Source organism: Salmo salar, chromosome ssa05, assembly GCF_905237065.1.
Source record: "Salmo salar chromosome ssa05, Ssal_v3.1, whole genome shotgun sequence".
Lineage (NCBI taxonomy): Eukaryota > Metazoa > Chordata > Actinopteri > Salmoniformes > Salmonidae > Salmo > Salmo salar.
The window spans coordinates 32134589-32147420 of record NC_059446.1 but is presented as its reverse complement, the minus strand read 5'-3'; the positions used below and the strand labels follow the sequence as shown (position 1 = coordinate 32147420).

Below are 12832 nucleotides of genomic sequence, written 5' to 3'. Positions count from 1 at the left end.
GTTAGTGGTTACCTAGACGATATTGGAGCAAGAGGTCCCAGATGCCCCTGCGGGCGTAGGGGTCGACCCCGGCAGTGGGCTCGTCCAGAATCACAACCTTTGACCCCCCGACAAAGGCCAAAGCCACAGAGAGCTTCCTCTGCATCCCTCCGGACAGTGTGCTGGTCCTGGAAGTGCGTTTGTGCGGCAGGCCAGTGTCTATCAGGATCTGTTCGATCTCAGACTTCACCTGTTCCTCAGATAGACCCTTCAGACGAGCATAGAACCAGATGTGCTCCTCAACGGTCAGCCTGGTCAAACCCAAAAACAAACACGTTAGACTTCATATAACAACTGCTCATGACAAACCAATGTAACTATTGACATAAATACTTCCTGTTTTTGGTCATTATAATTAACTTTCTGTTAAAACTGGTTGCTAATATGATGGACTGGGAACACTTACATGCTGAAGAGAACGTTGTGCTGTGGACAAACGCCCAGACTCTGTCGAATAGCACTCAGCTCCGATCGGATGTCTTTTCCCATGATGTAAGCAGTGCCAGAGGTAGGGGGAAACAGTCCCGTTAGAATCGACCTGACAAATACAAAGATGTCAATACTAGATGAACTCCTTTTAAAATATATAAATGTAACATTCAACTAAATTTGTATGGGCTATTGTTCACAGATGGCACTACTTGTATGTTATTGCACTTACATGGTGGTGGTTTTCCCTGCTCCGTTGTGGCCCAAGAAAGAGGTGATCTGTCCCTCGTAGAAGCCCAGAGTCAGCCCGTCCACAGCCAGCTTCTTCCCGTGCCGGTACACCTTGACTAGGTTCTCTATGAAGACACCAGTTTTCAGGTGGGCTGGCTCTTCCTCTATACAGACAGCTGAAGACACAACACAACATAATGTAATTCAAATGGGGTACAATGACCATCCCATTTTCTTTTGCTTGAATAAACACACAACTGCTCAAATTAATTCGCCCACCATGTGGATAATCAGTTGCTCTACATCGGAGTTAAATCGGGGTCTTACCTTCACAGCTCTTTTTCTTGTTCTGACTGAAGTCAGTCTTCCTGTTGTCTCCTTCTCCAAACCAGTAGGACTTGGAGAAGAGGAAGTACCAGGGCCTGGGAATACCATACTGACCTGAAGGAGACCACAAAATACACATACATACATTCAGACAATGCAAACAACAAAACAATACAATGCAAGTGGCTTCAACATAAGCCTATCAAAATGGTACCCAAACAGATCCATTACAGAGGAATAGTTCAGCTCATGGACACCTACCAGGGAAGACGGATTCGATGTACCAGGTCATCACCATGTAGAGGAAGGAGTCGAAGTACATCATGATGATGGCGGTGGTCAGGCTGAAGTCGTCCTCCTCCATAGGGCTATTGAACAGATTGTTCCACTGGATGCCGATGCCCTGCTCTTCAAACAGAGCAAAGTACTCACAGCCAAAGCCAAAGGCCACTGGGGACAGCAGGCTCTGTAGAGAAGGAGAGAGGTTAATACACTACATGACCAAAAGTATGTGGACACCTGCTCGTCAAACATCTCATTCCACAATCATGGGCATTAATATGGAGTTGGTCCCTCCTTTGCTGTTAGAACAGCCTTCACTCTTCTGGGAAGGCCTTCCACTAGATGTTGGAACATTGCTGCGGGGACTTGCTTCCATTCAGCCAGAAAAGCATTAGTGAGGTCGGGCACTGATGTTGAGCGATTAGGCTTGGCTCACGGTCGTTGTTCCAATTCATCCCAAAGATGTTCGATGGGGTTGAGGTCAGGGCTCTGTGCAGGCCAGTCAAGTTCTTCCACACAGATCTCAACAAACCATTTCTGTATGGACCATGCTTTGTGCACAGGGGCATTGTCATACTGAAACAAGAAAGGGCCTTCCCCAAACTGTTGCCACAAAGTTGGAAGCACAGAATCTCCTAGAATATCATTGTATGCTGAAGCATTAAGATTTCCGTTCACTGGAACTAAGGGGTCAAGCCCAAACCATGAAAAATAGCCCCAGACCATTATTCCTCCTCCACCAAACTTTAGTTGGCACTGTGCATTGGGGCAGGTAGCGTTCTCATGGCATCCACCAAACACAGATTTGTCCGTCGGATTGCCAAATGGTGAAGCGTGATTCATTACTCACTGCTCCAGTGTCCAGTGGCAGCAAGCGTTACACCACTTGGCATTGCAAATGGTGATCTCAGGCTTGTGTGCGCCTGCTCGGCCATGGAAACCCATTTCATGACGCTCTTGATGAACTGTTCTTGTGCTGACGTTGCTTCCAGAGGCAGTTTGGAACTCGTGGTGAATGTTGCGACAGAGTACAGGCGATTTTTACAGTCCCGTTCTGTGAACTTGTATGGACTACCATTTCGCGGCTGAGCCATTGTTGCTCTTAGACATTTCCACTTCACAATAACAGCACTTACAGTTGACCGGTCAGCTCAAGCTGGGCAGAAATGTAACAAACTGACTTGTTGGAAAGGTGGCATCCTATGACGGTGCCACGTTGAAATTCACTGAGCTCTTCAGTAAGGCCACTCTACTGCCAATGTTTGTCAATGGAGATTGCATGGCGGTGTGCTCAAATTTTATACACCTATCAGCAACGGGTGTGGCTGAAATAGCCGAATCCACTCATTTGAAGGGGTGTTCACATACTTTTGTATATTTAGTGTATCATATACAACACTAATGCAATAAGATGATGAGCCTAAGGAGGTAACCAGCAGCAGAAAAAACAATGATGTGTCAAAAGAGTTACATTACAAACACATTTCAAAGAAAAAGCTACCCTGTTTGTAGTGGCACTACACTTAATAACTTAATGAAAGTGGCTCCTCTTATAAAATGTCACATGTGGAAAAAGCATGACTCACAGCGACTATTTTGGCCCCAAAGCCCACATAGTCCTGCCAGGCCACACAGAGGACGTAGGGCAGGTAGAGGGTGAAGTAGATGATGCCCCCGCATGCCGCCGCCAGGTTGGCACGGGCAAACATTGTGCTGATGAGGAAGCACTGCATGATGGTTACCACGGCGAAGGAACCCAGGAACAGGAAGATGACGCCGGGGTCACTGTAGGGCAGCAGGTTCCCCATCTGATTAGAGGAGAGAGAGGGAGGATTCTCATCGGTAAATAGGGAGGAAGTCAATTAACACCAGAAAACAAAAACAAAAAACAGTCTCACATCAACATAAAATATTAATACAAGTTATTGTCACGATACCAATATCACTGAAATACTGATATCACTGAAATATTGTGATGCAAAAAAGGATCCTTGTCACCCTAAATCCTGGGATACAGTGCAATACCTTGAGCAGTACAACCAGCAGGCCGGCAGAAATGAGCAGGGGGATGAGGCTGCTGATGAACCAGCTAAACCACAGGATGCCGTTGTCCAATCCCATGATCCTCATGGTCTCCTTGAGCCTTGCCTCCTTCTCGTACACCACGCTCTTGATGATGATGGCCACAGAGTACATCCAGGCCAGGGTCATGAAGAGGGGCATGGAGCGACTCATCACCCGCAGGAAGCTGGAGGACAGGGGTCATAGGTCAAAGGAGGAAATGGAAGCCATTTTAAAGCCTTGCAGTTAGCCACTCAACACAGATCCCAGGTGAATAAGGTCAAATCCTGCTCGGTGTGACTCACATGTCGTCCACGTAGCAGGGGTAGGGCATCTGTTGGATGTAGACTCCGGTCTTCTCCTTGACGCCAGTTACTGCTGTGATGATGCTATGCTCGATGATGTCCTGGAGGTAAGAGAAGCCACCCCAGATGTAGCGCAGGTCCTCAAATGGGTCAGCACGAGGACCAGGGTCCCAATATCTATTAAGAGAGAAAGAAAGCAACGCTTAAACCCCCCTTCCTGTAAACCTCTTATAAATGCATTCCCTCCCAAGGAGCAAGGTTCACAACAAATTCTAATTTTACCAACAACTAAAAAGTGATCCCCCTTCACAAGAAAATAAAATGAGTGTTCAAAATGACCCCAATGACACAAGCATAAAACACCATCCAATAAATCTAGTAGATAGATTTGGGGCGCTTTGAATCAACATACCCGTCTTTGATCTTGTTGGTGCGCTCCACGTTATCGATGTCCATGCGGATCTTGTAGTTGACGTTGGCCGGCAGTTCAGAGCTGTTGGCCTCAATATCTGGAAACACAATCCCCGCCCAGAACTTCCTATCGTCCAGGAGCGCCATGGATTTGTTGACCATCCTTTCCTCATTGGCCACGGGCTCCATCTTATCCAGGTTTACACACTGTAAACAAACAAACACATTTGTTAAAAGGCCTATCCTCATCTGGTCTTGGCCAGGACTAGCAGATCCATTCACATGCTGGAAGGGGGGGAGGGCTTTAAATGGAATGTTCATCAGGTTCATGGCTAACTTGGTCCAGCTGTGTTTTTCTTTGCCATTTCCCATTATACAGTGGAAGAGGTTGGGACAAAGTAAAATGGCTGCAATTGACTACTGTTTCCACAAAGAGAGGGCAATGACTGGAATGAAAACTCTCAGACCCAAAGCACCTTGATGTGTTTCACTTGTTGTTTTAACGCCCGCAATTATGTAATTGGTATGTATTGCAGAAGGTGCTGAATGGGGACTTTACCAGAAAGAGAACAAAATTGAACTGAGGCTAAGAAAGGGGCCGAGTGACTGTGCGTGTGTGTGTGTGTGTGCGTGAGCGACACATAGAGAGACAATGAAAGAGAGCGAGACCTCCATGAAGCGGGATATGCTCATGATGGCCTGGTCCGTCTCGTTGAAGACTTCCCTCCAGGTGAAGGCGGTGCCGTGGGGATGCGTGTCCTGCGAATATTTGGTCAGGAAGTTGGAGACGTCCTCCACAGTCCACTCTGAGCCCGCCAGTTGGGAGTTGAAGAAGCTGCCAGTGCCATTGTTCTTCAGTAGGGTCTGGGAGAGAGGAAGGAAGAGCAGGAGAGTGACTGTGTGGACTTTGTGGTACCGTCCCGCATCTCTCCACAAGATGCCAGTGTGGACCATCTGAAAGGGCTGCTTCCCATCATGTTACTTAATCATGTATTTTGTTGTATTGCTATTTGCTATGTTACTGTGCCATGTCCTGGGTGTTGTGTCCGAGTTATTATTACGGATGCCATTCTATAAGCCAAAAGCATTTCAAAACTGAAAATAAAATATTGTATAAGGTATACTACAATGGTGCTCTACAAGGCTAACATAAGTGATGTTGGCTGTAGTAGAGACAACAGATTAGTCAGACATACCCTTACTAGGTCCATGTGTTCGCTGCTCTCCATGAAGGTCCAGACCTTGGGCTTAATTTCCTCCCACATGCCCCCCAGCTCTCTGAGGACCCCCAGCTCATGGAATGTTCTGTTCACCTGAAGGAAAGGGTGAGAGTGGGACTGTTAGTGTTCTGCTAAAACAACTACTGGGACCAGCGATATACTGTAACTAAGAGGTATAGTATAACTGATAAACACCTCGTGGATGATCTTCTGTGTGGCGGGGGTGTCGGGGGTGTACAGGATCTTGCCCATGAGCAGAGGCTTCAGGGCCTGCCAGATCATCCTGGACACGGGGCTGGACTCCATGTTCCTCATCATAGCGTTACAGTATGGAGCTGGAGGGGGTCACAGAAGGAACAATGACATCAGGTCCAGACAAGAATGTCACAACTAGCAAAGAAATTGGTTCCCTGCTAAAAAAAAGGTTTGAATACCACTGAAATACATTAACATGAAGGAGAAGTTGCCTACTGGATGTGTTGTCGTAGGCAGAGATGGGCTCCTCCCCGTTGGTTGTGTTGTGGTTGCCGAACAGAGCCTTGTAGTTGTTGTCCTCGTACCAGTTGAGGGACTTGATCTTTAGTCCGCCGCCCTCGGGATGGCCACAGACGATGCGCGACACAGCCTGGTACATGTGGCTGGGGGAGGATGTGGCGTTCTCAGTGAGGAAGATGATCTCGTTACGCAGGTCTCTCCAACTCTTCATGCTGGCCAGCTATTTGGGACACAAAGGATTGTGATGTTAGCAAATGGGGTCAGGGGGTCATCTTGTAGGATGCAAATGGGAATGTGACCTGGACTTGGAGCAATTCATTGTGATTCAAGACCAGCTTGTTGACATGGTGAGATGGATACATAGTTATAAGGCAACTTGTCAATGTGTTGTAATGACTGTGTGTTAGTCTTCGCCTTGTACCTATGACCTCAGCACAGCCATGCTAAAACCACAGTAATACACGCCCCTCGTGTGTTAATGCTTTATTGTTCATTATTATTATGCTATTATGGTATTTTACTACCTTGATTCCTTGGCTGACCAGTGCATTTTTACAACAACCTGATTTTGCTACCTTGCATTTCAGGTCAAAAATGTATCTTCATACCGAATTATAAAAGGCGGGACTCAGAGTAGACTAGGAGCAGACTCGGAGCAAACTCGGAGCATTGAAAACACAACAGACCTCACAAGAAGCCTGTAAAGCATGTGTGCTAACTGTCCTAATGCCTTGTAATGCACAACGCCTTGTAACAACATTCACACAATACATTACTAACAAATGTGTCCTGTTATGTCTGCAAAGAAAAGCGAGACCTATTGTGGCAGAATTGCCATTCTATGTTTGACCTCTTCTCTCTCACTATCTATTTCTATCCTTATTTTTCCTCGCTCTCCAAAGCTGGTTTCCTCACCCAGAATGGGAAAACAAAGAAAGTCAGGAGTGAGAAGAAAATAAGTGCCAAAGGGAAAAGGTTACTCTCGGTCATTCATCACCGGGGAGGAGGAGGAGGAGACGTGATCCCCACTGTTGACTCTCCCAGAGCCTATTTGACAATGTGGTTACATACATGCCAGTCAGGCCCTCCCATCTCCTCTCCTTCCCTCCTCTCCATATAGATGGACCTGACTCAGCCTGGCCACGACAGCAAGAAGGCAGTCACATGGTTCCAATTGAGCCCGGGTGGCGCACCTGGAACAGAGTGTGTGTGTGTGTGTGTGTGTGTGTGTATGTATGTATGTATGTGAGACACGGAGGAAACAGCTGTACACACTGAACTCTCACACAATAAGTCATAACCACACAACAGGAGCTCTGGACCCCTCATGAGTTGTTTCTAGGGCGCTGGTTGGGGTAGGAGGGTCCATACCACTACATAACTCCAGGGTAATGTGCCAAACCAAGTCATATTTAGTGACTTAGAGTTTCTTGACATCTTCAGATACATTGTTGGGGTTAGAGGGCAACAAAGAACAACAAAGTGTGTCTACGAAGCGCTGGGGTTGTTTTAGTAACTCCAAAATACCATACACTATACTGTAGTTAAGAGCCTTCATAAACACTACATAGCAGTTCTACATAGCTCAAATCTAATTTTATTGGTCACGTACACATATTTTGCAGATGTTATCACAGGTGTAGCGAAATGCTTATGACATGTGTATGCAGCTGCAACATACCATGTGTTTGCAGACATAAGAATCTATGTATACTTATAGGGGGTTATCCTTATTGTTGTAAGCAAAGTAATCAACAGAGCACTGACTGGTTGAGAAAACACAGACAAAACACTTGGGTAGTCTGGCCCGCCATCGAGCCAGTCTTAAAGCCTCCTGTTTGTTGTCATAGGGGCATGCATTCACCTTGCGGTGTAAATCAATCAGCTAAAGTTAACTTTCCTTTGCGTAAATGCTGACTTGCCCGCTAACTTGTTTAGAAAGCCTTCCCTCTTTGTTCAGCTGTTCCCAGTCATCTATCTCCTGAGGAAATCTAGGCTTAGAGACACTTGATACCAATACAGTTACTGCCAAGTTACTTACAAGGGCCGTTTTCTATTGCTGTGGAGGACAGTATAACTGACAAAGCAAGAAAATAGCAAGAACACAATGAGAAGAGATATCCTCAACATATGTGTCAGACCTACAGTACTTGACTTCATTGAACGAGGTGAATGCCTCCATCCTATTCTGTTCTCATATCTTTCACAGGAGGAAACTGTGATTATCATCACATTAGAACATAGGCCAACAGTTGTCCTCGACATTAAGCTGTTGCTCAAACGTCTAGGGAACAACTGCCTCTCCAATTGACTTTCTAGCTACATGTATTAGCAATCCAAATAAATTGTTGCCTGATAACCTGACCCAAACAAATACTGCAGGGAGTTGAGGTGGGCAGAACAATGCCACGTGCTGTTTTTAAGCCAACCTCTCCTCCTGTATGCTGTGAAACTTCAAATAAGACTAGATGAAAGGTTGAGGTGGGGTGAGAAATTTGTGGCGGCCATTTTGTAATGATGGGGAGAAAAAACTGCTGTACACTGAGTGTACAAAACCTTCGGAAAACCTTCATCATTTTGAGTTGCACCCCATTCTTGATACACACGGGAAACTGTTGAGTGAAAAACCCAGCAGCATTGCAGTTCTTGACACAAACCGGTGGACCTAGCACCTAATACCATACCCCATTCAAAGGCACTTAAATATTTTGTCTTGCCCATTCACCCTCTGAACGGCACACATACACGATCCATATCTCAATTGTCTCAAGGCTTAAAATCCCTCTTTAACCTGTCTCCTCCCCTTCATCTATACTGATTGAAGTGGATTTACCAAGTGACATCAATAAGGAATCATAGCTTGGAAAGCAGGTGTTCTGAATGTTTTGTTCACTCAGTGTACATCTAAGGGTCTTTTCTGTCTGTGGTCCAGCCAACAACAAACTGTTGATCTTAGGCAGGAGTGTTAGTTAAGACGGTGATAAAAAGAAACATGGTTATAAACAAGAAATGTACTGGGCGATCATAAGGGGGGGAGGGCTGGGCAACATAAAACCTTATAGTTTTCATCATGTAATAAACTGCAGTGATGACAGTGATTGTCTACCTCCAAGGCCAGGGAGCCCAGGCTCTCCAGGAGTTTGTCTGTAGCCTTGGCCACCTGCTGGACGGCTTCAGGGTCAGCCCTCACATCTTTCTGTGGAGGGAAGAAGTGTCAATTCACACACACATAGAAAAGAAGAACAGTGACTGTTGTTTTCAAGTTTGAATTATTACACTCATATAGCAGTCAATACAGACTGAAAACTCTTATTTTTCTTAAAACTGCATTGTTGGTTAAGGGCTTTGTAAGTAAGCATTTCACAGTAAGGTCTACACCTGTTGTATTCGGTGCATGTGACAAATAAAATTTGATTTGATATCCATACAAAATATTAATGGGTAAAAGCAACAACAATAACATAAGAGTAAAAAATGTTTAATCAATATTGTCCTGCAGTTTTAAAGCCACTCCTTAAATCAATGAGCAGAAATATGGAATTAAAAAAATTGTAATATTTATTTAACCTTTATTTATTGGTGACCCATTCAGTTAGACTTTGGTTTGTTTTGACCGTGGGTGTTCCTGCGATTCGGTCAGTGGGTAGCCAGTCTCTGAATTGAGATTTTAGGAAGCTGACAGCGAGGTCAGTGCAAAGTCTTTCATGATACCGAGGTAAGGACAGGGTCTGAAGTGCCTCAGTATAACTGGAGTATCCCCCTAGGACGGTGCGGCATGCTCTTTTCTGAATAATCTCCAGGTCATCAGACTAAGCCTGGGTCAGTGAGCTGTGCCAAGCAGAAGCAGCAAACCCCAGGGTGTGGCATATGTAGTCGGTGTAAATGCTCACCAGGTCATCCTGTGGCACATGGAACCTTTTAAGGCTATGGAGGATAAAACATTTTCTGTTGCTCTTGGTTACCATAGTAACAACCTGCTCACCCCATTGTAAGTCCTTCTGTAACTTTACCTCTAAAATCTTCACACACTTTGAAATCCTGGCCCTCGATCCAGAGAGAGCATGGGACAGGTGGATTTCTTGTGATGGTCACCGTGCACTTGGCAGGGTTCAGTAACATTTTGCTTGCATGAACCCACGTGTCGAAGTTGTTCAGGGCTGCTGTGGTGTGCTGATGTTTCCTATTGTACACGTGTTGACCAGATATAGATTGTCAACATATTTCCACCTACTGTTGACATCCAGGGCTGCACTGTCTATGACCGCAAGGAAGATGAGAGGGCCCAGAAGAGTTCCCGTCAGCTCCTGCCAGTCTGAGAGGCTGTCTTTGCAGTGCACCTGTTGTTTGCGGATGGTCTCAAAACTGCAGAGCCATGCTGTGAGGGCAGGTCTGACACCCAGTTGGATTAGGCTTTCAATGCGATAGTGTGGTCGATTTTGTCAAAGGCCTTGGAGAAGTCAGTGGTGATTAGGGCTGTTACTTCGACCGTATTACCGCCACACTAGCTGTCACGTGGTGACTGCAGTCAAATTCCAGATGATCGTTTAGTCACGGTAACTAGGCTTCTCCAAAACTGGGCTCTGATGCTGCTGATGGTCATTAGTAGCCTACCAAACTTGCTAACTGCCAGTCGCTAATGGCCTGGTACTCAGCGATCTATTGTCTCGCGAATCACTCTGACATCAATGGAAATTCAATCGAAAATCACATCAAAAACTTCATGAGAGCCCATGAGCTCATGTTGTGCAACATTTCTATAGGCTATGAAATTGCTTGAGAAAACTGAGTTTTGATGGCCTCTATTAAAAAGAGGAGGATCCCATCAGATTTCTATAGGCTAGGCCTACCATATTTATTTATCAGCTTTCCTAATATTAAGCACATTGCTTCGCTTTACAACAGGAGTAGCCTACCTGGCAAGAAAGAAAATGAACTGTGGTGAGAGCGTCCTCCATTCGCTATTTAAGTGCATATGATGACATGTATTTTTGCCCCCTACCCCTTTTCCAACAGGTGCATGATAATGGTCCATTCTAAATCAAAACTAATTCCACACATATATTACTTAGTATATGTAAAGACAACATTAAATTAAGAATAGTCTGATGAGTGACAATATTATCCCTTGTGAATTATATATTATCACTTGTGAATGATGCGCAGCGTGTCCAGAAAGGTAAGAAAAAGCCTTTTTTTGCGACAAAAAAAAAAAAAACATAGTCATACTAGATCTATACGTTATATTAATGTTTGTATCACAACTGAATTGGCCAAATAACTCCAAAAGGTAGCCTACAGGCCTAGAACCCTGGGAACACGGTTAGAGAGCACATAGCCTACAGAGCCTTGTGAAACATGTGTTCTTAGAAGCTCAGTCATTGTGCAATCGCATGTGAAAACAGAGTTGACTGGCCACTATTTAAAAGAGGATCCCAGCTTTCTTGTGCTGCTATGTTTATTGCTAAATTCTTAAGCACATTAATCCGCTTTACAACCTGGCATACATAGGCGGCGCCTGCGGTTTCAAGCTTGGGGAAGCAAATTGTCACCATAAAAATGCACCTTCATAATAAAGCATTCCATGCATCTTCTAATTTGCAGATACTGTAGGCCTAAATAGTGAATATGCGCAGTTAGGATATTGCCAATAAGATAGGCTATACTGTTGTTCATTCAATTAAGCAGAGATTTTTGATAACTAAAAGACAGATTAGTCTTTTCATTGTCTTTTCTTTACAGCAATAACCATTTCTTTCCAAAGTATATATTCCTGCGATTGTATTTTGAAATATTGCGATATACCTGGCTTGGACTCTCTACCTTCCACAGATAGTCACAACTCAACAATAATCTGCCCAAATTGTGTCTTTCCACAATTTAAAAGCTAAATGATCCTCTGGCCAAATCATGCTTTAGTAGCCTATTTTGTATAATTGTATTTATTTCTGTAGAGACAGGAGTAGACTAATTAGGATATATAAGTGTGTTCATTTAATTAAGTTTACTTTAGAAAAAGCTTAGCTGCCTATGCCTGCATATTAAAAATGTATCCTCAAAACATTTAGTCTAACGTTTGTTTCACAACTAAAGTTGCATAAATAACTCTAAATTAAGCATATAGGAGGACTGTTTGGGGAAAATAACCTTTCTATTTTATTCAGCTATGTTCAATTGTTTACTTCATATTATAAAATTATGCCACGGAATTCTAAGCAAATCTTGTCTGCTAAATTTTTACATTTTACATTTTAGTCATTTAGCAGACGCTCTTATCCAGAGCGACTTACAGTAGTGAATGCATACATTTCATGCATTTTTTTGTTTGTTTTTGTACTGGCTCCCCGTGGGAATCGAACCCACAACCCTGGCGTTGCACACACCATGCTGGCATTGCAAACATCATGCTTTACCAACTGAGCTACAGGGAAGACATAAATGAACTAGTGTAGCCCACAGCCATATGGTATAGCCAGATCAAGGCCTAACTTAAGAACAACTCAGAATATGCTACTCTGTTCTTCTGAAATAGGCTACATTTTCATCATAGGTAATTTTTTAGACCTGTCTAAAATAAATAATGGATTTATTGTGATAATGTAGCCTATATTAAATATATTTATTTGACTTTTTAAAATGTTTCAAAGGTCTGCATCAGTGGCTTATCGGCTATGCGTGGAAGCCAGGAGATGCTAAACGTGTTTATGTTAATTAACGGTCAATTACTGGTTGCTGGTTTCAATCCCCAAGCCGGCAAGGTGAAAATCTGTCAATGTGCCCTTGAGCAAGGCACTTAATCCTAATTTGCTCCAGGGGCACTGAACTACTATGGCTGACCCTGTAAAACAACACATTTCACTGCAACTTTCCAGAGTGAGACAAAAACATAATGTTTCGATTTCGATTTAATAGCACCCTATATGCGCTGAGGTCTTGTTTAACATGTCTTGTTCCCTAAAGGCTACAAAAAGAAGAACCATAAGAGGGACACAAACACTGTTTCTTGTATTAAACTATCATCACAATAAGGAAACT

The 12832-nt window shown here is 44.1% G+C and overlaps 1 protein-coding gene across 2 annotated transcripts in view; it reads right to left on the bottom strand.

Moving 5' to 3' along the window:
- The window catches only part of LOC106604636 (phospholipid-transporting ATPase ABCA1), a 42008-nt gene that overhangs the window by 7968 nt on the left and 21208 nt on the right, over positions 1–12832 (bottom strand). For both annotated transcript variants that reach the window (XM_014199475.2, XM_045718055.1), the window contains exons 8-21: positions 8907–8996; positions 5777–6020; positions 5501–5640; positions 5282–5398; positions 4755–4949; positions 4087–4292; positions 3675–3851; positions 3334–3556; positions 2895–3116; positions 1288–1492; positions 1027–1140; positions 701–875; positions 446–577; positions 13–290 (exon numbers count right to left, since the gene is read on the bottom strand). In XM_014199475.2, coding sequence (XP_014054950.2) covers positions 13–290; positions 446–577; positions 701–875; positions 1027–1140; positions 1288–1492; positions 2895–3116; positions 3334–3556; positions 3675–3851; positions 4087–4292; positions 4755–4949; positions 5282–5398; positions 5501–5640; positions 5777–6020; positions 8907–8996 — 2518 coding nt within the window. The remainder of the gene's footprint in view (positions 1–12; positions 291–445; positions 578–700; positions 876–1026; positions 1141–1287; positions 1493–2894; positions 3117–3333; positions 3557–3674; positions 3852–4086; positions 4293–4754; positions 4950–5281; positions 5399–5500; positions 5641–5776; positions 6021–8906; positions 8997–12832) is intronic.